Genomic DNA, 26,280 nt, shown 5'->3' on the forward strand with positions numbered 1-26,280 from the left:
AAATGCCCGGGGATTAAACCCGGCACAGATGGAACAGGAGGTCTGCAGATGGACTGCCCCGAAGACACACTACACACAGAGTGTGGTCATCGGCTGGGGAGATCTTATGGCCAAACACTGTACACTTTCTGAAGCTGGGTTTGGGAGCATCAGACATGTCCCAGCCTCAGGCCCAGCACACTCAAAATAACACAGACCACACATGCAAGGAAAGAAAAGGGAGAGAGAGAGAGAGAGTTTTTTTTTTTTTTTTTTTTTTTTTAACCGATGGAAACGCAAAGGGGAGGTAGTAAGGAGAGAAGGAATGCAGAGAGAGAAAAGGGAAGGCTTACACCAAAAAACAGCACTTGCCACAAAATTTTTATGCAGAGAGCTCGGACCACGATGTGGACATGTAAGTGGCAAATGAGATCTGAAGGGAGGAAGGAGACAGGAGCATTATGGGTAAGGACAGGAGCTTTGGGCTTGGATCAGATGCTGGATAGGTGGCTGAGTTGGATCCGATACAGATCAGGGAACCCACAGGTTGAAGACCAAATGAAGAAAACTACTTCAGATCAAGGATTAGCGCATAAAACAACCCTGTCCCTCACGATGCAGATGTCAGAACAATAAGCAAAACAGTTTTCCAAGTGATGAACCTCAAATCAGCCTAAAAGGCAGGTATAAAAAGAGATGAGGTCACTTTGCAAAAACAAAGTTGAGATCCAAGGGGGTCTCAAGTTTAGCACTCCTTTCAAAAACTGTTTAACTGCAATTAGAGATGAAAAAGGGGGATGCACGGGCAGACAAACCGAAATGGCAGTAGGATGTAATTGACAGACACAAAAGATAAGCCATTGCTGAGTAGCTCAAACAAGTATTTCAAAAAACAAAGGAGAAGACACCATACTAGGCCGTCTGTTATCAATTAAGCACCACCCAGAAAACCTCTTCCATTTCTGAACACAAGAGTTTCTAGTTGCATGTTTTCTTGCCTCCTTCAATATCTGCTTGCACATGCTCATGGAACAAGTATCTAAAAAGGTAGCAAAAGAAAAAATTATCCAAGCTATCCGTGTTAACAAATCCAGAGTGTGAGGAAGCTTATGGTAATAGACCTTGAGCACTTCCATTAAAATGGAGAGCCAACTTTGTCTAGGCAAAAAAAGGGGGTCACCGCAAAGATGTTACATAATTCTTTTTGAATCTCTGAAAGCAACTTAATCAGAAAATGAAACAAGAGAGGATCCATGGGTAGAGAAGCTGAGACGGTAGCAAGCTGCACCTTGACAGATACTGAAGACAAGCTACCACTGAGTAGCTCACACAAATATTTTAAAGCCAGTGGGGTAAACACCATACTGGGTAACACTCACATCAGTTAGGCACAACCTACAAAACCTCTTCCACTTGTAAACATATGCTTTTCTAGTGGGAGGTTTTCTTGCCTCCTCCAATACCTGGATAAAGTGTATTAAAAGAGAATCATCCAGGCTGTCCGTAGCAATTGCTCTAAACCGGGATGCAACAGTCTCCCTTGACACTGTGTCAGCAGGAAGTTTGTGGTTACTGCCCTTGGCCAATTCAATTAAAAGGGAAAATCAACTTTGCTTGGATCAAAAGGGAGTCAACTACAATGATCTTTGGTAATTCTTTCTGAATTTTCCTAAGTACCTTGAGTATTGGCGGAAAGGGTGGAATGCATAAAGGAGCATTCCCATCCAATGGAACGAGAATGCTTCTGTCCTCCAAGAATGGCTGCAAGGATGTCTCAAAGAGAATTTTTCCAACTGCTTGTTTTGAAAGGAGGTGAACAGAACTATTTGAAGTTTTCCCCACATCTGGACCAAATCCAGGCTGACCTCTGTCTTGGATCTGCTAAGTCAGTCTGCTACTAGATTTTGCTCTAACAGGATGTATGAGGTCTGAAGCATTAGAAAATGATGAAAGGCTAGCTCCCAGCTCCTTACTGCCAACCAACAAAGACGGTATGACCTGTTACCCCGTTGTTGGCTCAAGTGACTTGAGTTGTCTATGACCAATTAAAAGATGACCTGTAAACCAAAAGTGGAAGAACTTTAAAGGTCGGAATCACTTCTAACATATTTTTGGTGTTTATATGCTTTGTAGCATCCAAAGGACCACACTTGCCTTGCACTTGAACTCCCATGGACACTACCCCCCCCCCTGCAAAATCGCCTTGCACTTGAACTCCCATGGACACTATCCCCCCTGCAAAATCTGATAAGTCTATCTGGACTGACTGAGCTCGAGTCTATAGGGAGTTAATCAGCTCTGGATTGAGAGACATCTGATCTCTCCACCACTGTACCTCTTGTTCACACAATCCAGCACTGGTACCTTAAACTTCAAAGCAAGCAAGTGATGGGTCCGCTAAAAAAAATATACATATAATAATAAATAAAAATGAAGCATCTCTGAATCATTCGCATATGGAATCTGGACAGTGGTATCATAAGGATCACTGATGCCATGAGGTCTATTTTTGAGAAACTCTTAGGGAGGCCTCTTCTTGAAGAGGAAAATCCCTGAAAATGTTCTAAACAGTCATGACCTTCTCTCCTGGTATAAAAGGCCATATTTTTTTCTGTGTCCCTCATACCACTTGGGAAGACAATTCTTTGTGAGGGTGTGAGACAGGACTTTTGTAGGTTCAGCTTGAAGTTGGGAGCAACTGGAATGTGATAAGCTTCTTTCAAATATAAAATCATCATGAAACAGTTGTCCAGAAGAAGGTGTAGGGCTGTCCACAGGGTGAGAAGTTTGAATTTGGGTACTTTCAGAAAGCTATGTCGGTACGACAAATCTAATACTGGTCTCCATGGTAGCACCTTATTGGGCACCAAAAGATTCTGATGTAAAATCTTTTTCCTTTTTGTGGTGGTGGACCTTGTTCTATAACCTCAGCTTGCAACTTGTGAAGGAGTACTGTAGAGAACAGATAGGTCTAGTCTGGCAAGTGCAAGGGACTTAACTGAAGGGAGGAGGATTTTCTATCCACTGCTATGAGCATCCTCACTGAATTACTTTTGGCACCCAAATGTTTGAGACTATCTGTGGTCAGGCTGCTGTGTTGAGCTAAAGTCTGGAGGAAGGGGCAGAGGGACAGGATGCCTAGAGTCTTGGCATAGTCATTCTTTAGCACAGGAATGATATTTTTTTGGGCAAGGAACCCCTCTTACTTGATGTGGATGCATTATCCTCCTGCCATTTCCTGTTGGCACCCTGACTCCTGTTAGGCTGGATTTTTTGTTTGTTGTGCCATTTAAAGTTGGACACTTATTAAAAGAGAATCTGGGAATATAAAACATTCTAAATATCCTGTGCAACAATTTACCTCCATCATCCTATTGTTTGAGAATCTGGGTAGCAGTAGTACCAAAAACAAATTCAGAACTTAAAGGAACATTCAAAATCCAATATTGAAAATAGTCACAAAAAATCTGATTATGTAGCCAAGTACACTTTTTCAGTACGACAGAAACAGCTGCATTTCTAGGAACAGTGTCCGCACTTTCTAAGACACTCTTCAAAGCATGTTTCGAAACCTGAGTCACATTAGAAACAATCTAATTCATATTAACACTTCTGTTCAGAAGGCAGAGATAAAGCAAAGACTGTAAGCACACTGGAAAATAAATTTCTACATGAAGCCTGACAACTTAAAATTCCAAAGACTACTTACTAGACTGAGCCAACTATTTTCCCCAAGATTCTAACCATTTGCAGATTTTATCCAGTGGTTTAGGATTAGAAGCAGCCAAGGCTTTCTTGTTAGAGTTAACAGCTAGAGAAAATATATTGCAGATGTGTCAGCTGACAATGGAGCAAAAACTGCTGTAAAATTTGAATTTCCTGCAAGCCTTTTTAGCAACTGCTTCACCAGCCCAAAGGGTTTTACATGCAGTTTTATAGACATCTTCTGAGGTCGTAACAGAAGAGGAACAACAAAAACATTTGTAATCTCCTCCTCTCTAAGGGTATAAACTCTAGCAATCTGTGTTGTAGCTCGATATTGTTTCCAGTCAAATACATCTCTAAACCTAGCTAGCACCTGTGAAAAGGTGAACACTTGCTTAAGCTTCTGAACCTGTTTACCTTCCAAACAATCAGATTGGACAGATTCAGTGTGTTACTACTGTATGCATCAGAGTCCCCATCAAAATCTATAGTGCCAGACTTTCCTCTAGCGAAGGCAGCCTCATAGTCATTCTGACTAGGAGCATAGTTTCAGAGATTAGCCGACAGTAAAACACTCCTAACGAAGAAAACCACATCAGCTGTATACACATTAACAACTGGATTATCTATCGCACAGTGAAGTCTCGGTTTCTTCTTACTATGAACCAAACTAGAGGACAACATATTTGGGGACAGATTATTATATCTGACAAGGGGTCTCTTACCCCAGACTTCTCCTGCACCTAAAGGGTTAGGTTCTCTAGTACCTGAACCACTTAGTGGAACAGTACTATTGGATACATCTGTTCCTGTACCATACAGGGCTGTGGAATCCCAACAAAGGGTGATAGGGAAACAGATAAGTGGTTTTCAGACTGGACTAAGGCAACTACAGATTCACAAACTGTAGGCTAAAGAATGTTTTGACTGAATTTTTTAATTTTAGGTGCAACTGGTTTGATGGCAAGGCAGCCATATCAGGATCCATCAAGTCAGGGGGAAAACACCAGTCAGAATAATACACAGACACTGTTAAGGGCTAAGGGCAGCAATATTAGAAAATATAAACCATGTCTCCATAGAGTAAATAGGGCTAGACTACATAACATACAGCAGAAAGAGTTAAAATTGTACTAAGCCTTGTTCTGCAAATTGCACAATGTAGAAAACAGCAGCAGGCACAGTTACAGTACCAAGCAAAATTCACATATCCAAACAGCGGCAAAAAAATCAAATAAATGCCATTGAATCAAACAGAAACCTTTTGAAACATCATAAACAAACATTTACTTCGAGATTTCCTTGTCAGAATTGAAAACAAATCTCCACAGAAAATGCAAATAAAGTAATTTGTAGTAAAATCGCAATTTAATGACATAAAAACCTACAATAGTCTTAAATCAGTAGTAAATACAATACAAGGAAGAAAAAGTACAGTTTTGTACCTACCATAAATGTAGATGTTTGAGTGCTAATACAGCTGCAGTCATAACAGATGGGTTTCTCCTGCCGTCAGGCAGGTCCTCGGTCGGCCGACTTCCAAAGTCTAGGTCCGTCGTCGCTTCTTCCCTGACATCAGTGCGACAGGGGTATAAAAGAACCAGCTGACGCCATTTTCTTCAGTTTTTCTTGCCCCAGATGTCAGGTGCCCCCAGAAGGAAGGCAATACATAAATTTGTGTAATAAAGCAATGCCATATAATCAAAATACAGTAGTTGCAAGCAAATACACCATAAATGAATACCCCAATCAAGTTGTATGAGGAGGTGTTAGCCAATAGGCCTGTCCCAAGAGGGGAAGGAGGGAGGGAAACCTGGACTGCAGCTGTATTAGCACTCGAACATCTACATTTATGGTAGGTACAAAACTGTACTATGCTCACTGTGCATACAGCTGCAGTCATAACAGATGGGTAGAATCCCAAAGCTAAGAAAGGGGTGGTAGGCACTAGGTGGAACTAAGAGGAGCCAGGATGCCCTGCAAGACTGCAGTGGCAAAGCCTGCTCTAGTTTTGGAGTATAATGGTAGGTGGTAGTGCTTGGAGAAGGTATGCAGAGAACTCCAAGTGGCTGCTTCCAAAATCTCTTTGGTAGGAACTCCTCTGAGGAAAGCCGCAAAGGTAGCTGTGGCCCTTGTGGAGTGAGATCTGATGCCTGCAGGCACAGTTTTGCCATGAAAAGTGTAACAAAAGCGTATGCAGTGGGCTATCCATTTTGAGATTGTCTGTTTGGAAATTGGCTTCCCTTGAGCTCCTATAGCATAGGACACAAAGAGCTGTTCTGATTTTCTGAAAGGCTTTGTTCTGTCCAAATAATAACGCAGTTGTCTGTGGATGTCCAAGGAATGTAGTAATCTCTCCCCTTTGTTTTGAGGATTAGGATAAAAGGTAGGTAAGTGTATAGCCTGATTTAAAGCTACCCTGGATACCACTTTTGGCATAAAGGACAGGTTGGTTCGTAAGGAAACTCTGTCCTGACGGAAGATGATAAAAGGCTGCACAGCCATGAGGGCTTGTAGTTCCGATACTCTATGAGCTGAGGTAATAGCCAGAAGGAAAGCTGTTTTCCAGGACAAATATTGCAAATCTGTTGAGGCAGCTGGCTCAAAAGGAGGCAAGGTCAGCTTTTCTAGAATCAAATTGAGATCCCAAGCAGGTATTGGTTGTTTCCTTGGGGGTTTTATATTCTTAGCCCCTCTGAGGAACTGTCTTAAGAGGGGGTGAGAGAATAAAGGTGGATCAGTGTTGTATTCTGCAGAAATGGCTGAGGCATGGATTTTGATGGAAGAGAATGAAAGTCCACTGCTTAGCAGCTCAGCTAGATACTGTAAAATCTGAAGTAAGTTCAGTTTCCCAGGATTCTGGCACTATTTCTCATTCCAGGCAAAAAAACGTTTCCATTTTGCGGAGTAAGCTTTTCTAGTAGACGGCCTTCTGGACTCCAAAATGACATCCTGCACCTCCTTGGAGAGTAGGGTCTGTTGTGATGCTAAGGAATCTTCCATGCAGCCAGATTGAGTGTTTTCAGCTGACTGGGAAGAGTTTTGAAGTTGTGCTGAGTCAGAAGAAGAGGCATTAGAGGCAGGGTCCAAGGTGGGGAATGCGTGAGGCTCCTCAGGAGTGGGCACCAGTGTTGTCTTGGCCAGTCTGGAGCAATGAGAATCATCTTTGGTCTGTCTGCTCTGGTTTTTAATAGAACTTTGGGCAGCAGAGGAAGAGGTGGGAAGGGATAAACTGTCATTGTTGTCCAACTGAAAGAGAGAGTGTCCACTCTCCAGGCCTTTGGATGAAAAATCCTTGAGCAGAATTTTGTCAATTGGGGATTTTTGTGGGAGGCAAAGAGATCTATGTCTGGCCTTCCCCATGCTCGAATTATCTCTGTGAAAACTTGAGGATGCAACTTCCATTCGTGTGGATCTGTCATATTTCTGCTTAGGTTGTCTGCCAGCGTGTTTTCCTTGCCTGGCAAGTACTGTGCTTGAAGTTTGATTTGTAAGTCCAGAGCCATGTTCCAAAGTGACATGGCCAGCCTGCATAGGGGGTATGAGTGGGTTCCTCCCTGTTTGTTTATGTACCACATTACTGTGGTGTTGTCTGTCCTTATCAATAGTTGACCTGGATGCAGAAGGTCTTTGAAAGCTATAATAGCATTTATTACTGCTAGCATTTCCTTTTGATTGATGTGAAGGTGCTTTTCTTTTTGGGACCATTTGCCCTGAATGCACCGATCTGTCATGTGTGCCCCCCAGGCGTAGTCCGAGGCATCCGTTGTAATGAATTGATTTGCTTGAGACTTGCTGAATGGGAGACCTGTGTTTGTTTGGCATGCTTGAGCCCACCACAGAAATTCCTTTTGAAGACATGGAATTAGTGGTATTATTGTTTCCAAACTGTGGCTGTGTTGAGACCATAGTTTTTTCAGGAACCATTGAAGTTTCCTCATATGCAGCTTTGCACATGGGATTAGTAGGACGCAAGATGCCATGAATCCCAGAGCCTGCAGGATTTTCCTTGCAGTCAGCCTGGTGAAATTTGCTAATGTTCTGAAGTATTGAGTTAGTTGCCCCTGCTTCTCTGGCGTGAGGTAGGCCATCTGGGTGTTTGTGTCCAAGTTGGCACCCAGGAAAATTATTTTCCAAGAGGGTATTAGTCTTGATTTCTTTTTGCTGACTGTGTATCCCAGAGAATTCAACAACATTATTACATAAGCCAGATGTTTCAGAAGTATGTGCTTGCTGTCCGCTTGGATCAGGCAGTCGTCCAAATAGGGGAATATTTGTATCCCTTGAAGTCTGCAGTAGGCAATTACTGATGCCAGGCATTTCGTGAATACTCTGGGTGCAGTAGATAAGCCAAAGGGCAATGCAGAGAATTGATAATGGGTTGAACCGGCAAGAAATCTGAGGTATCTTCTGCAATTTTGTCTGATTGGGACATGCAGGTATGCCTCCTTGAGGTCCAATGTTACCAGCCAAGACTCCTTGCCCAGCATGGGAAGAAGCTGCTGTAAAGTGAGCATCTTGAATTTTGGTACGAGTAAAAATGTGTTTAGGATGGATAGGTCCAAAATAGGTCTTTTCCCTTCCTTGGTACCAGGAATAGTCTGGAATAAAAACCTTGACCCTGATCGTGAGTTGGTACCTCTTGAATAGCTTTCATGTCCATGAGATCTGAAATTTGTCTTTGTGCCTCTGCCCTTTGATTGTGTGGCAGGTTTGGCATGCCTCTCATTTTTGGAAGGGTGTGAAAATGGAATCTGTTAGCCTCTGTTTATAATGTCCAGGATCCATTTGTCTTTTGTGACAATATGCCAATTTTTTGGAAATAATGCCAGTTTTCCACCTAAGGGTGCTGCCATTTGAGCCTTGCTTGGCATGCAAGGGGGAAGTCATTGGGCTTGCTTTCTGAATGGCTGCAAACTATCCTCACCACCTCTTTGTGTAGGAGCTTGCCATTGTCTGCCTCTAAACGATCCTTGAGATTGCCGTCTGCCCCGCCCCTCGGGCACCTGTATCTACCTCTTTGGGGTCTGTCTGTGGCTGGAAAGGACCAATTTTTGGAAGGCCAATTTCTACTGAAACGTGGAGGTTGTACCTGTACAAAATCTTTCACTGTTTGCATTGATTTAGCCTTTTCCTCCATTTTCTTTAATACCTCCTCAGCATTAACACCAAATAATACATGCTTTTGAAGAGGGGCATCTAGTAATTTAGCTTTGACATGATCTGGTAAGGTTTGTTCCTTGAGCCAGGCATGTCTACGTATCACTGATCCTGTAACAGCAGCTCTACATGAGGCCTCTAGAGCATCAAAACCACATTGCAAGGTATGTTTACCCACTTGTTCTGCACTATGCATCAAATCCTGCAACTCCTTCAAGTTTGGTTGTTCAGGTTGTGACATTTTACTTCTCAATTGTGATAACAGAAACTGTTGGTACTTTAGCATATGGAACTGGCAGTTTAATGCCCTCATGGTTAAGGTGGCCGAGGTATACACCTTTTTTCCCCACCTTTCTAAGTATCTGGAATCTCTTGCGGAAGGTAATGGATTTTTAGCAGTGGAGGCCTTAATTCCCTTGGGGCCCTGTGAGATAGTTTCTGGGTCAGCCGCTTGGCTTTTGTATAAAAATTGGTGAGTGACAGGAACCCGGTAGTACCTGTCAGGCTTGACTGGGGCTGGAGGTAAAGAATCTGGGTTAAGGCAGGCCTCCGAGTACACATCATCTAGTATGTCTAAGAGAGGAGGTATAGCCAGAGGCCTGTGCTGAGGTAGCAAGAGAAAATCCCTAAGCCTTTTCTTGGAATCTGAGTACTCTTGGCCTTCCCAGTGGAAGTGTTCCCTTAAGGTATGCAAGGTTTCCCCAAATGAGTAATCCTCTGGAGGGGAGACAGAGGGAATGGACTCCTCTGCATCAGAATCTTCAAAAGGGGAGTAAGAATGTTCCTGTTCGTCAGAGTGCTCTGATATAATGGAGGCCTGGTCAGAGGAGGGGGATTCTTCCTCCACTCTGGGCCTTTTGTCTGGTGGGGGTTGAGAACCCCTGATAAGAGTAATTAAATCCTCAGCCATTTTAAGCATCTGTTTTTTAGGCATGGGGCCTGGAGATGGGCCCTGTGTAGCTTGTCTCTTAGAATGCATGGCTGCTTTAGACTTAGTGAAAGCCTTGATGGAAAAAGAAGAGGAAGGTCTGAAGACACCTTGAGAGGAGGCAGACCTGTCTACATTTTGAGATTCACCACCAAGAGTGGCTTCGGTATCTGTAGTCGGGGTGTGGGCCGAGGAGCCTGTGACCTCAGGTACAGAAGACACCGCCAAAGAAGTGTTGTCGGTAGTCAGGGGCTGCGTAGGCGCCTCTCTGAGAACCGGACCACCTGTAGTCAGCTTTGGCGTGGTGTCGGTAGAGGCCGCGGACCTCGTGTATCGGTCCTTATCTTTGTGTTTTTTAGACAAAACTGGAGTCGGAGTATCCGACGACATAATATAGTTAATTTTTTTGCCAAAATAATGCTGGGCGAACTCTGCCCGACGCTTAATGGTGCGTTTGTTGAATGTAGCACAAAAACGACAGACCGAGACGTTGTGGTCTGGGCCTAAGCAAGGAATACAGAGGGAATGAAAATCCTTATGCGGTATTTGCTTCCCACATGAAATACAATTATTAACTTTGTCTGACATCGGTCTTCGGTCTAAGGCAAGAAAAGTTTCCCCAACGGGGTACTTAGCTTTCAAGAAGACTTTGGTTGCAAAATTTTCGTAATTTCAGGAGCTGGCCGACTGGCACTTGCGAACTGCTTCTGCTTCGGGCACCGCGCGGCAAGAAAGACTGAAGAAAATGGCATCAGCTGGTTCTTTTATACCCCTGTCGCACTGACGTCAGAGAAGAAGCGACGACAACCGACGCCGGACCTAGACTTTGGAATTCGGCCGACCGAGGACCCACCTGACGGCAGGAGAACCCATCTGTTATGACTGCAGCTGTATGCACGATGAACATCAGGGAAAATGCAATACTTTCTTGTCAGACTTTCCAAATGAATCAGATAAACAAGAGACCTAGTGACAAAGTACAGTTGTGTACACTTACCATAAATGTAGATGTTCGAGTGTATTCACTGTTGCAGTCATTACATTTGGGGTATCTGCTTGCAGTAGCCCTCAGTCGGCCTGATTAAAGTCTTGGGTCCTGCGTCGGATGCTGTCCCTTCTTCCATGACGTCAGGTCGTCAGGGGTATAAAACATGCAGCTGACACCATTACATCAGTTTTTCTTGCCCCAAATGTCAGGTGCCCCCCAATTGGGAAGCAATTAAATCTATAATTACAAGGATATACCTCCAACAAAAAAGCAAATAAACCAAAAAGCTTTTTGAGCATAGTAAGGGAGAGTAGAGGTATAGCCAAAAGAAGAAAGGGGGCTGGAGGGAGGGTAACCAGGTCTGCAACAGTGAATACACTCTAACATCTACATTTATGGTAAGTGTACATAACTGTACTATGTTCTTCGTGTTTCACTGTTGCAGTCATTACATTTGAGTAGATTCCCAAAGCTAAGGTTGGGAGGAGGAATTTAAATAGAATTAGGACCAGCTATAAGGCCCTGCAAGACTGCAGTGGCAAAGCCAGCTCTGGATTTTGAGAAAATGGGCACATGATAATGCTTGGTGAAAGTAATGTACAGAACTCCAGGTAGCAGCTTCTTGGATGTCCCTGGTAGGGACGCCCCTGAGGAAGGTTGAGAAGGTAGATGCAGCCCTGGTTGAATGTGGTCTGATGCCCTGTGGGATAGGTTTTCCATGGTGCTTATAGCAGAAATGAATGCAGTAGCCTATCCACTGTGAAATGGTTTGCTTTGAAATAGCTTTACCCTCTGTCCCTGCAACAAATGCCACAAGCAGTTCAGATTTCCTTGGAGGTTTAGTCCTGTCCAAGTAAAATCTAAGTTGTCTCTGCACATCTAAGGAATGCAGTAACCATTCCCCTTTGTTCTGTGCGTTAGGAAAGAAGGTAGGCAAATGAATGGACTGATCAGGAGCCACACTGGTTACCACCTTGGGCATGAAGGAGGAATTGGTTCTGAGAGACACCCTGTCTGCATGAAAGATGATGAAAGGCTCCACTGCCATAAGGGCTTGTAATTCAGATACCCTTCTTGCAGAAGTGTTGCTAAAAGAAAAGCTGTTTTCCAGGAAAGGAATTTTAAATCTGCAGTAGCAGATAGCTCGAAAGGAGGAAGAGTGAGTTTCTCCAAGACAAAGTTAAGGCCCTAGGCTGGAGTTGGATGAGGAACTGCTTGAGCAGTGGGTGAGAGAAGAGGGGAGGCTCTGTGCTGTAATGAGCTGAAATGGCTGAGGCATAAATTTTGATTGAGTAAAAGGACAAGCCCTTATAAAGCATCTCAGTCAAGTATTGTAGAATCTGAGGTAAATTGGGCACTGCTGCGCTCATCCCTTGAGACTGATTCCAGGCACAAAATCTTTTCCATTTTGCAGCATAAGATTTTCTAGGAACAGGCCTCCTTGCCTCGAAAATTATATCCATCACTGATTTACTGAGGGGTGATAAAGGAGAAATTAGGCAATTAGCCAGGCTGCTAGATTCAGGGTTTGAGAGTGCAGAATCTGGTTCTCCTGCTGAGACAACAGGGAAGGAGTCTGAGGCAGGTGCCATGGGGCTAAGGGCGACACACTGCGCAAGAGGGGGTACACCAATGTTGGCGGGGCCAATCTGGTGCAATTAAAATCTTCCTTGGCTTGTCCTTTTGATCTTTAGTAGTACCTTCTAGAGCAGAGGCAGAGGAGGAAAGGCATAAACTGATAGGTTTTTCCAACGGAAGGATAGAGCATCCACTTTCCAAACTAGCTTGTGGGGAATCCTTGTGCAAAGTTTTGTGCAATTGATGGTTCTGGGGGGAGGCAAACAGGTCTATATCTCATTTCATTTGCTCACTCAACTGAGTGCAGTGAGATCATATTCTGATTTCAGGCACTCCTACTGTGTACAAAGAGAGCATCTGGGAAATAGAAAAAAAAAAATTAAGCTTATTTCCTGCCTTTCTTGTTAAGTGGTATAGACTATTTGTAGGCTTCTGAGCCCCCAAGCCCTTCTGGGTTTGAGGGAAGCCTTCTAGCTTGTTTTTTTTTTCTTATAACTAGCCAGTTTTCTAGTTTCAGCACTCAAATCTGTTTCTTTGATCTCAGCACTTGTTCAGGAAAAATAAAAAAATTCATCTGCTTTTACTGTACTTGTGTTTCTACCTACTTCTTTTTACTTTTGCATCATCTTAAAAATACTCAATTGTATTTATTACTGCTTGGTGTAACTCATTCTAAGCCTTTTGGTTTAAACACTTGGGCTTCGGACCAGCTAGTTGTTTTGCACTGAGAGGGTTTGTGGTCTGCACTGTTGTGGCAGAACAGGTAGCTTACATCCTTCTAGGTTGAGAACTGCTGATTGAGGGCTCAGTGTCTGTTATTCTAAAAGTGTATTAATTCTGGTTTAAGCACTTGGGCTTTCAAGCCAGTTATTTTACATTAAGAGGGTTCGTGGTCTGCACTCTTGTGGGAGGAGAGGCTGGACTCTGCCCTTCTGAGCTGGGAATTTCTGGTTAAAGGCTTATAGTGCATGCATATCTGAACGGTTTCTTACTGAAGTTGGTGTGCCTTGTTTGCTGTGGCATAGACTGGATTCGGGCCTGCTGGATCTAGCTTTGTTTGTGTAACTTGAGCACTAATCCAGACATTCTCTAAAGTATTCAATGGTATTTATTACTGCTTGGTTGTAACTTGATTAAAGTGTAGCTATCATTCAAGTCTTTTGGATTAAGCACTTGGGCTTCAGACCAGTTGTTTTACATTAGGAAGGTTTGTGGCAAGCACTGTGGTGGCAGGACAGGGAGCTTTCATCCTTCTAAGTTGGGAACTGCTGATTGAGAGCCCAGTGTCCAAGTGTATTAGTTCTGGTTTAGGCACTTGGGCTTCAGGCCAGTTATTTTACATTAAGAAGGTTCGTGGTCTGCACTCTTGTGGGAGAAGAGGCTGGACTCTGCCCTTCTGAGCTGGGAATTTCTGGTTAAAGGTTTATAGTGCCTGAATATTTGAACTGTATCTTACTGAAATTGGCACACCTTGTTTGCTCTAGCATAGACTAGATCCAGGCCTGCTGAATCTAGCTTTGTTTATATGCTTGTTGTTTGTTTGCTTGTTATTTCCCTGGAAGCTAATTCCACCTAATACACAACTTCTCAGCGCTTCTGTGGATCACTAGTGGTATCTGCATTGCTTACTGTACTTATTTCCTTGTTTCACTTGAAAGAAAGTTACTGTTTGTCGTTTTTGCATTTAGTTACTTGTAACACATTGCACTCAAGTTACCTGGCACTTGCTCACTAAAGCAATTATATAAGTCAGCACTAAAAATTAAAAGCACTACACCCTCACTCCCCACTGGCCCTTGTTTTCAATTAAGGATTTCCCAATATTATTCCAGCATGTCCAAAGGTCAGTTGTCAATCTCCTCTCCGGTCCAGCTGGTGAATCTGGGAATCTTGAGGCAATGTTATAACTGCCTCATGTACACAGACAACCCTCTCCTCCTCCCACATAACACAAATACTTGCGAGAGATGCAGCTATTTAGCCAAACTGGAGGCTGAGCTCTCTCAACTCAGGACTGGCAAGACCAGACAGGAGGAGAAGGCAACTACACACACCACAAAACCAGCCTCACATAATGCTACCACTCCACTGAATCAAACACAAACACACAAAGACATACTCGGAGGCTCTGAGTAAAAATTTACCTAAACAGCAGAGGCCTCTCCAAAGCAGAAACTCAAACAACTGCTACCTCAAGACACCCCACAAGCAACACATAAACCACAAAAGCAGTGTGCAAAGCAGTCACAGCCCTTAAGGCCAAATACAACACCAAACATACTTGTCATAGGTGACTCCATAGTCAGACACACTGACGTCCCACTCACCAGGCTGAACAAGGAGAGGGTCACAGTAAGCTGCCTATCGGGCGCTAGAATCCGCCACATAACACAAGCACTCAGGTCACTCCACGGCAAGTACAAATATGACACAGTCATTGTCCATGCTGGTGTGAACGACCTGAGACATACCTCCCTGGACTACATGAAGAGAGACATAGAGGAGCTCTCTGATTATGTAGCCCAGGCAGGTATGACCCTAACCCTGAGCAGTATCCTTCCTTCACCAAGAATGATGCCACAATATAGAGACAAGATGATCAGCTTTAACAATTGGCTTAATGTCTGGTGTCATTCAAAGGGGATCCAGTGTCTGTCTGCCTGGGATGACATGCTTGACAAGCCACGCTGCTTCACAAGGGACGGCTTGCACCTGTCACCCTTGGGATTCGGATATTGGCTAAGGCTCTTGCCACCCCATAGTGCCTTTTTAGGCAAGGCTCAAATTCTAAACCTACCACCCTAGAAAACAAAAATGGGAAGAAACTGAGGGTAATGCTGCTCAATGCCAGAAGTCTAAATCTCAAAATGCACGCATTCGAGGCCCTTCTCAGTATGGAGAACATCGATGTCTGTGCTGTAACTGAAACCTGGTTTAAGGCTCCTGAGAGCACCCCGGCACTATTAGGTTTTACCTCATATCATGCGTTCCGGCCCCAAAACCCGGACCACACCACAAAAGGAGGGGGTGTATCCATATTCATAAAGGATTCCCACACCTCCAGGTTGGTGGCAACGCACAAAGCTTCGGAAACCATCCAGGTGCAACTAACCATAGGCAAAACTGCTCTACAAATTGTAGCATGCTACAGGCCACCCTCTCAAACTCAGGAACCCCACACAGCCTTCCTGAAGACACTGGAGGGTATAAATGTATCTCCAAACACCATCATATTGGGTGACTTCAACTACCCGAATATAGACTGGGAACATTACTCAAGCCCTAACTTTCTAGCCCAACGGTTCCTGGAGTTCATAAATTCAAATGCCATGGAACAGCTAATCACTGTTCCCACGAGAGGAGAAAATATACTAGATCTCATTGTCACAAACATGGGGACAAAATGCTCCACACGGAAGTATATCCCTCATTGGTGAGATCTGATCATAAACTAATCTCACTGGAAATCCACATCCGCCCCACCCCAAACAAAAAGACCATAGTGAAGAACTTCCCTAAAGCAAACTTCACACTACTCAAGACTGGTGTGGTATCCTTCAAGGCCCCTGAGCCAGTGGAAACCACAACCCAAGCTGCGGAAGCCCTTACAAATGCCTTCTATGAACACCTCCAGGACTGCATGGATCAGGCAATCCCAAATAAAACCAAGACTCTTTCCACAAAGGGCAAGCGTCCAGTCTGGTGGACCCCAGCCATTAACAAACTTTACAATAAGAGGAGAAGGCTACTACATGATAGAGCAAAAGCCATCAAAGGGAAGTCACGTGCTGATCATTATTAGTAACAGAATACGAGCACTCATAAAATCAACGAAGGCCAATTTTGAGAGAAAAATTGCCATGGATTCAAAGGACAATCATAAGGCCTTTTTCAGCTATGTTAGGAACCTGGGTGGAAACTCCCAGATATGCTCAGAATTAGTCCAAAATGATACAAAAATCACTGAACCCACAGACATTGCCAACATACTGGCAGACAGGTTCAGTGCAAACTTCACCCCTCTCCCCTAAAGGAGAGATAACTATCCCAGCCGAGTGTAGCCTCCCGGACATCTCAAATGCGCAGGTGAAAGCTGCTCTCTCTAAAGCTAAAAACACAGCATCAATGGGACCGGATGGTGTCCCCGGCTGTGTGCTACACGAGCTAAATGAGGAATTAAACCCGCACATAAGGCAGCTGTTTAATCTCAGCCTTACCACAGGATTCATGCCCAAGGAGTGGCGTACGGCAACTGTGGTCCCACTCCACAAAGGCGCCTCACGGACCCTGGTAATTACGCCCATAAGCTTAACAAGTCTAGTCTGCAAAGCTATGGAGAGGATCATAATGGAGCTCATAAACAAAGATATAGGTGACTTGCAGACATTGGACCCGACCCAGTTTGGCTTTGTCAAGGGAAGATCATGCCTTTTGAACTTGGTCGACTTCTTCGAACCAGTCACCAAGGCCATTGATGAGGGAAAGGCAGTCCATACAGCCTACCTTGACCTTGCAAAGGCTTTCGACACAATACCCCACTCGGGTATTGTAGAAAAACTTACCAGCTTAAATGTAAACCCATATGTCACAAGATGGGTTGCAAACTGGCTTAAGGACAGAACCCACAGGGTTAGAGTTGCTGGCGCTATGTCAGACTCCAAGCCGGTCACAAGTGGTGTCCCACAGGGCTCGGTCCTTGGCCCCTATTGTTTGGCATCTACTTCTCAGAAGTACAGGCCAACATGGGAGGACTTTGGCTGACAAAGTTTGCAGGCGACTGCAAACTGGGCGCCATAGTGGAAAGTGCATCGGACACGGATATCCTTCAGAAGGGACTCACGGAAACAGATAGCTGGTGCCAGAGCCATGGCCTGAAGTTAAACGCCAAATAATGTATAGTCATACCCTTCGGGAAAAACAAGGTAACCCCAAGCTACCATATAGGTGGCAATCCACTAAGCACAGAAGAGGTTATCAGGGACCTGGGGACCCAGGTTGACAGTGGCCTTTCTTTTGACACTCACGTTGCTAAAGTGGTTAGAAAGACCTTCTACATTGCCCACCTGATCATGAAGGGATTGACATCCAGATCTAGTGAGGTCATTGTTCCCCTGTACTCTTCACTTATCAGACCAATGATCGAGTACAATGCCCCATTCGGGATGTATCTCACCCGACATCTGCAGCAATTGGAGAGACCCCAAAAGTTCCTCACCAAAAGGATAAAGGGACTCCAAAATCTGTCATATGCTGCCAGATTGAAGAAACTCCAGCTCAATTCAGTCGCACCGTCTGCTCAGAGGTGACATGTGCCTGACATACAAGGCCATGTCCAACCCGGAATTAATGGACATGCTCCACCTCAAAAATCCAAATCCACCATACCCACCAGAGCAAGCGACTTAAACCTTAGCACGGATATAAATAGGGCGTGCTGGAGGGATAGATTTATCACTCAGAGACTCCCTATGCTGTGGAATAAAATCCCGGTCCATGTGAGGCAGAGCACCTCGCTGACTCTGTTCAAGAGAAATCTAGACCTGTGGATGGGAGATCGTAGGTTTACCCCGGGAATCATCTCTGTGTCACTGCTGGACAGAGGCACAACAAACTAATGGGCACAGTATTTTTTCATATAAGGGGTGGCGTAAGCCACAAAAATTTGGGCTAGGCTTATAAATGCCTTAGGGCAGATAGCCTAGTATAAACCTATGAACCTATATCTGGGCTCTCCCACTTGCTTGTCAGCATGTTAAAAATTCTTGGTTCCAGTTTCCACTCGTGTGGGTCCATGATGTTTCTGCTTAGTCCATCTGCCAGTGTATTTAATTTTCCTGGCAGGAATTGAGCTTGTAGATTCACTTGGTAGCTCAAGGCTGTGTTCCACAACACCATGGCTAGTCTGCAGAGGGGGTAAGAATGTGTACCCCCCTGCCTGTTTATGTATCACATGACAGTGGTGTTGTCCGTCTTTACCATTAGGTGTCCTGGAAGAATGTGGTCCTTGAAGGCTGTCAGAGCATTCTGTACAGCTAACATTTCCTTTTGATTTATGTGCAGGTGCATTTGACTTGGGTTCCATTTGCCCTGAATGCCCTTCCCTGCCAGGTGAGCCCACCATGCATAGTCTGATGCATCTGTTGTTAACGTTTGGGCTGCAGGGGGTAGTGTGAATGGTAGTCCCCTGTTTTGGTGGCAGGCCTCTGCCCACCAAAGAAACTCTAGGCATAGGCAAGGTATAATAGGAATCATTGCTTCTAGATCCTGTGAATGTTGACACCATAGCCTTTTGAGATACCATAGTAGTTTCCTCATATGCAGCCTTACATATGGAATTAGAAGAATGCAGGAGGCCATGAACCTGAAGGCTTGCAGTATTTGTCTTGCAGATAGCTGGGTTTTTGTGGCCACTTGTTTGAAGTAGGTTGTCAAATTAATCCGTTTCTCTGGCGTGAGGAAAGCCATTTGGGAAGTTGTATTCAAGCTTGCTCCCAGGAATATAATTTGTTGACAGGGTACCAGGTGTAATTTCTTTTCGTTTATGGTGTACCCCAGACAAGTCAGAACCCTTTGAACAAAGGTCAGATGATTCAAAAGTATGTCCTGGCTTTCTGCCTGAATTAGACAATTGTCCAGGTATGGGTATATTTGTATATTTCTTTGCCTGCAAAATGCAATGACTAGAGTTAAGCACTCTGTGAATACCCTGGGCACAGTAGATAAGCCAAAGGGGCTGTGCAGAGAACTGATAGTGCATGTAGCCTGCTTTGAAGCATAGGTATCTTCTGCAAGACTCCCTGATAGGGATTGTGCAGGTATGCTTCTAAGTCTAGTGTTGCTAACCATACATCTTTGCCTAGCATAGGAAGCAGCTGGTGAAGAGTCAGCATTTTTAATTTTGGAATCACCAGAAAGGTGTTTAGAAAAGAAAGGTCCAGGATAGGACGCCATGTATTGCCTTTTCTGGGTACCAGGAAAGGTATGGAATAGAAACCTTGTCCCTTTTCCTCTTCTAGTACCAAATGAATAGCCCCCCCATGCTAGAGAGAGTTGTTGATCATGACTACTTGTATTAAAATTGATTGCATTTCTTAATTTCAGTGTGGATTAGTCTGCTTCAACACAGAAAACCATTTGCTGTGATAATAAATTAAATGTTTTACATAGTGGCTTTATTAACTAATTTTTGGTTGGTTTTATAAGAATACATCAGTTGACCACATTTGGCTCTGAACACTTATACTTTCAAAAGCATCCTTAAATGTCTGAAATACTGAAGTGATGATTGTTAAAGTATGTTCCTTAAACTGAGTAAATCTAAACAGTATTTTTGGGAGACCGAAGGTTTCCTTTGCTCACAGTTATGTCCTTTGGGGCAGACAGACGGCAAGGCCTTATCATCATTGCAATACTTGAAAAAAAAACTCTTAGGTCTGGGACAACAAAAATTATACTTCTAACCTGCCTGAAAGCAAACAACTCCTGCAATTAAGCCTGGATGCCAGCCACCCACAGTACCCCATATCCCATTTTTGCACTTAGGATCTAGATGTCAAATCAGTGACCATCATCTAGAGCCAAAGTTCACACTGTCTAATGGGTAGTCCTGCCAAGGTTGTTCTTGCATAGCACACATAGCACACACATGCACACACAGGTCTACCTCACAGGATCGAAATTTCAGAACACCGATCACCGAAGACCCAAGGATCTAAGTTCTTAAATACTGAACACAAAAAAAAAATCAAAAACGTGAAAACTTCTCTTTTCATGTTTTTGCAGGTGGTAAGCCTCCTCTGCAACTCCTGCTACCTAAATATACCAACTCCGAGAGTGCACTACAGTGAAGAGAATGGTAAAGTGCCCGTTCCGCACTGTACGGCGATCTCCATTCACAAGGTTCAATATTTCAGAACTTTGATCCTCTGGTCTTTGATGATCAGAGAGGTTCAATGTTCTGAAATTTCATTCCTATGAAGAGGATCCGAACACACACACACACACACACACACACACACACACACACACACACACACACACACACACACACACACCAGTTCATAGTATCCAATCCACTTACTGCACTGACTTTGAAATGTGAAAGGAAACCGGAGCACCTGAAAAAAAAATCCACACAAACACAGGAAGGAAATGCAGACTCCACTCAGAAGGCACTCCATCAAAAATTGAACCAGAGAACCTCTTGAAGTAAGGCCAAAATGCTACACACTGCACTACTTTTCCAGATATCGTAGGGTCAGAAAACAACAAAACACAGATTCTGCAGTCAATTTAGGGCAGTTTGAAAACAATTTTTTTTCCTATACTGCTTTTCATCTTCTTTCACCCCATAATGGGACATGAAAAATTAAAGTATTAAATTACACTTTCAGATGAAAAAATCAGTTACTTAGAAAGGAAATATTACAAAAGAAAAGCAAAGCACAGGAGTAACTTTAGTTTTGCTACCCTACAGCACCATACAAGAAGTCAGCACTTTTTCCTTTTAAGCAAAACATGCGAGACACCACAGAATAATTCAATTGCAACTGAAGGAGGGGTCTTAAAGATCTTGCAAAAGTCAGTGAGTACGACGACAATCAGTATCAATAAAAAGGAAACGTATAAGGAAATGGATGCTCAGTTGCATTTCTCTCTTCCCCCAGTATCTTTTAATTACCATAAAACAAGAAAATGCAGTACTCTTCCTTCAGTAAAGGTAGCCTGCATTATGTTGCTACAGAGTATTTTTGTTTACTTAATGCATGAATGAATACTCACTGATGTGTTATGGGTCAGCAATGAAGGTTTACTCTGAAAATTCTCCACTCTACTCTTTTGTACGTTTGATAAGCTAGGACGGTCTGCCGAATATGACCTTGGAGGGGCTGAATATACAGATGAACCCTGAAATAAAAAAAAAAAATAAAACACTTAAATGAACAGGAACAGGTTAAAGCTAGGAAAGTACAGTCATGTCCAGAACTTACCATAAATGTAGATGCTTGAGAAGTTTCACTGTCGCAGTCCTCATACTGCTATGCAGGTAAGCCATGGACATCTCAGTCTTACAGCACTCTACCCTCTCCCAGTACTTCAACTGAAGCTTTTTCATCCTGGCATAACACTGGTTGTATAATGGGTACACTGGCCAATGCCATCTTCAGATCCTTCTAGCCCCAGCCAAAACCCAAGTGCAGACTCAAGTGAAGCATATTTATGGTAAAGTCTTTAACACAGCTGTACTATGTTCATCGTAGTGTTAATTACTGCAGTACTCACTTCTTGGGAAGATTTCCAAAGCAGTAAGAATTAGGGAGAACAACTGGTTATCTGGTTACAAGGCCTTAGAGGAGAGTAGATGCAAGTATGCTCTGGATACAGCCGCAAGATTATAATGTACAGAGGATGTGTGCACAAATCATCAGGTGGCTGCTTCTGCATACAATGTGCTGTTCTGACATTTGTTCCTACCCTTTTCTAAAAGTCCCAGCTCCAGGTCCCCCAAGAAAGGTAGAGGTGGCAGCTGTAGCTCATGTGCCTTACTACAGCCCTGAACTGGTTTCCCGTGACAATGATGAAAAAGTAGATACAATGTTCTACTCATTTGGAAAAGGCCTTTTGACAGCTCTTTCATAGGTTCATAGTTTCATACTAGGCTATCTGCCCTAGGGCATTTATAAGCCTAGCCTGAGTGTGTGTGGCTTTCACCACCCCTTAGGATGAGAATACTATACCCATTAGTTTGCTGTGCCTCTGTCCAGCAGTGACACAGAGATCATTCCCGGGGTAAACCTACGATCTCCCATCCACTCGTCAAGATTTCTCTTGAACAGAGTCAGTGAGGGGCTCTGCCTCACATGGACTGGGATTCTGTTCCATAGTGTAGGGAGTCTCTGGGTGATGAATCTGTCCCTCCAGCACGTCCTATTTATATCCGTGTTGAGGTTTAAGTCTCTTGCTCTCGTGGCTCTGGTGGATTTGGATTTTTTGAGGTGGAGCATGTCCATTAATTCCGGGTTGGACATGGCCTTGTATGTCAGGCACAGATCACCTCTGAGCAGACGGTATGCGACTGAATAGAGCTGGAGTTTCTTCAGTTGTGCAGCGTATGACATATGTTTGAGCCCCTTTATCCTTTTGGTGAGGAACTTTTGGGGTCTTTCCAACTGCTGCAGGTGTCGGGTAAGGTACATTCCGAATGGGGCATTGTACTCAATCATTGGTCTGATAAGTGAAGAGTACAGGGGTACAATGACCTCTCCTGATCTGGATGTGAATCCCTTCATGATCAGGTGGGCAATGTAGAAGGTCTTCCTAACCACTTTGGCAATGTGAGTGTCAAAAGAGAGGTTACTGTCAACTTGGGTCCCCAGGTCCCTGATAACTTCTTCCGTGTTTAATGGATTACCACCTATGTGGTAATTAGGGGTTACCTTGTTTTTCCCAAAGGGTATGACTATACATTTTTTGGCATTTAGCTTAAGGCCATGGCTCTGGCACCAGTTATCCATTTCTATGAGACCTCTCTGGAGGATGTCTGTGTCTGATGGAGTGTCAATTATGGTGCCCAGTTTGCAGTCATCTGCAAATTATGTCAGCCACAATCCCCCTATGTTTGCCTGCACTTCAGAAAAATAAATGCCGAACAAGAGGGGGCCCAGGACTGAGCCCTGTGGGACACCACTCGTGACTGGCTTCGAGTCTGACATGGCACCAGCAACTCTAACCCTGTGGGTTCTGTCCTTGAGCCAGTTTGCAACCCATCTTGTGACATATGGGTTTACATCTAAGCTGGTGAGCTTTTCTATGATGCCCGAGTGGGGTATTGTGTCGAACGCTTTTGCTAGGTCAAGGTAGGCTGTGTGAACTGCCTTACCCTCATCAATGGCCTTAGTGACTGTTTCGAAAAAGTCGACCAAGTTCAAGAGGCAGGATCTGCCCTTGACAAAGCCAAATTGGGTAGGATCCAGTGTCTGTAGGTCCCCAATGTCTATTTATGAGTTCCATTATGATCCTCTCCATAGCTTTGCAGACAAGGCTCGTCAAGCTTATGGGGCGGTAATTTCCAGGGTCCGTAGAAGCACCGCCTTTGTGGAGTGGGACCACAGTTGCCGTCGCCATTCTTTGGAGTGCGTATCCTGTAGTAAGGCTAAGATTAAACAGCAGCCTTATGTGTGGGTTTAGTTCCTCATTGAGTTCGTGTAGCACACAGCCGGGGACACCGTACGGTCCCATTGATGCTGTGTTTTTTGCTTTAGAGAGAGCAGCTCTCACCTGGGCATCTGAGATGTTTGGGAGGCTAGACTTTGGTGGGATAGATATTTCTCCTTTTGGGGGGGAGGGAGGGGAGAAATTTGCACTGAACCTGTCTGCCAATATGTTGGCAATGTCTGTGGGTTCAGTGATTTTTGTATTATTTTGGACTAATTCTGAGCATATCTGGGAGTTTCCACCAAGGTTTTTAACATAGCTAAAGAAGGCCTTAGGATTGTCTTTTGTGTCTTTAGCGATTTTTCTCTCAAAGTTGGCCTTGGATGATTTTATGAGTGATCATAGTTTTTTGCTAGTATTGATCAGAGATGCCTTCCCTTTTAGGGATTTTGCTCTGTCATGTAGTAACTTTCTCCTCTTGTTGTAGAGTTTGTTTATGGCTGGGGTCCACCAGACCGGGCGCCTGCCTTTGGTGGAAAGGGTCTTGATTTTATTAGGGATTGCTTGATCCATACATTCCTGGAGGTGCTCGTAGAAGGCATTTGTAAAGGTTTCAGCAGCGTGGGTTGTGGTTTCCACTGGCTCGGGGGCCTTGTAGGATACCACTCCAGTCTTAAGAAGTGTGAAGTTTGCTTTTGAGAAGTTCTTCAACTGTGGTCATTTTTGCTGGGGTTGGGGGCGGGATGTGGATCTCCAGTGAGATTAATTTATGGTCTGATCTCACCAATGAGGGATATACTTCCGGTGTGGAGCATTTTGTCCCCATGTTTGTGATGATCAGGTCTAATATATTTTCTCCTCTTGTGGGAATGGTGACTAGTTGTTCCATAGCATTTGAGTTTATGAACTCCAGGAACCTTTGGGCTAGGGTGTTGGGGCTTTTTTGCAAATGACAAGAACAGCTGATCAACTTCTGTAAACAATGTCAGCGGTCAATGCACAGTGAATGCAAAGCCCTTCCCACGAGTTTTCAGGTTTAGGAAAAGGGACTGCCAACTCTATGACCTGGTGAAGTGTCACTTCAGAAACTACCATAGCCAAAAGGGAGGATTAGGAATAGCTATTTGCAGATGAAACGTTTGAAATTCTAAAATTCATCTAGCTGAGGTAATTGCCACAAAGAAGAGCGTCTTCAAAAAGAGGAACAGTGGAGGGGGTGTAGGTTGCTGCTTGTTCAAAAGGGGCCCAGGTTAATTTCTGTACAACACAGTTGAGATACTGTGTTGTAGATATTTGATTTCTAGGTGGTCTGAGATGGATGCTCCCCTTAAGATTTGTTTAACCAAAGGTCTATAACACAAACAAGGGTATATGGATAGACAGAATGAGACAGCAGATGCATGCCCTTTTACAGATGTGCAAGCTACACTATTTGTAAAGGTCAAAAAAGTATTCCAGGACCAAAGCCAATCTAACCCTTCTGGGGTCAAGACATGTGGACTGACACCAGAAGGAGAAATGCTTCCAGTAGGCTAGATGCAACATTTTTGTGGTGAGCTTCCTAGACTCTTTCATAATGTTTAGCATGCCACCTGAGTATGCCTGGGAACACAGAAAGTCAGCCAGGCTGCCATAGCCTTAATGTTGCTTGGCTGAGGTACAGCAAGGTCCCCTCAGTTTTGTGTACTGAAGTCTACTACAGGCAATATTTGTTTCCTCTCTTGCCTAGCTGCGCAACAAAGGAAGTCACTCGTCTTGGCCAAAAAAAAAAAAAAAAAAAGTTATAAACATCATTTTTGGACTTTCCTCCTTTACTCTGGTCAGTACCCTAGGGATCAGCAGTAAGGGAGGAAAAGTATACATAAAATGACTTATTCGATTCAGGAAGAAGGCACCTGCTATCCATACTATTGGAGATGCTAGCCTAATGTAAAATGCTTTAGAAATATAATATTCTACATTGTTGCTACTTTCATCCCTCTCTCTTCTGATATATATATATATATATATATATATATATATACACACACACACATATATATATCTATATACATATATATATCTAGAGACAGAGAGAGGTCTTGGCCTCCTCCTCCCATTTCATCATCCTTTTCCATTTTAATTTACAACATTCTGCTCTTGTTACCGTATATGAGCCTTAACTGTGTAGCTCTACAGTACCCATTCAAATTAAATAACCCTAAACCACCTTTTTCTAAAGTTGAGAATCAGCTTCTCCCACTTAAGTCTTGCCCTCTTCCCCTCCAAATTCTTTCAATTTTATTATCAACAGCTTCTCCTCTGGTTGATAAAATATACTAGACTTGTATGCAGAATTAATCAATTCTAACCTCTCCCGACTGATCAGCACACAGATTTGTACAGTTATCATGCAATATTTTACATCCCCTACTAATTATTCCTTTTTAACAGCAGCTTCTGCTCTAGACGCAACTAAAAACTCTACAAGATATGGTATTTCCCCTATACTGGAAAAGCTCACCCAGACTCTGCCACAACTTGCTGACAGGGAAAGGACAGTTTGCTTTTACTTTCTCGTTATATTGTATTCCTTTATTGACTTCTTCCATTTGTATATTGTGATTTGATTTCTTTACACTGTTTACTTGTATTCTGCATTTAACTGCATATTTAAAGTAGGAAGGAAACCACAGCTGTCTCTCTTGTGAGTCACAAAGGAGTTGCTCCTATGCTCCCACCCTGGTGCTGTTGTGTTTTTAAATAACTGTTTTTCTAGATGCCTGACAGACATCTTCAGTGACATTTT

General features: G+C 43.7%; 1 protein-coding gene across 1 annotated transcript in view; it reads right to left on the reverse strand.

Moving 5' to 3' along the window:
* LOC122792405 overlaps window positions 1-26,280 on the reverse strand; it is a 2,471,936-nt gene that overhangs the window by 1,458,031 nt on the left and 987,625 nt on the right. The window contains exon 10 of the mRNA XM_044060193.1: window positions 21,120-21,245. Coding sequence (XP_043916128.1) covers window positions 21,120-21,245 — 126 coding nt within the window. The remainder of the gene's footprint in view (window positions 1-21,119; window positions 21,246-26,280) is intronic.

Source organism: Protopterus annectens, chromosome 1.part2, assembly GCF_019279795.1.
Source record: "Protopterus annectens isolate FY-2018-M chromosome 1.part2, PAN1.0, whole genome shotgun sequence".
In the NCBI taxonomy this organism is placed as follows: Eukaryota; Metazoa; Chordata; order Ceratodontiformes; family Protopteridae; genus Protopterus; species Protopterus annectens.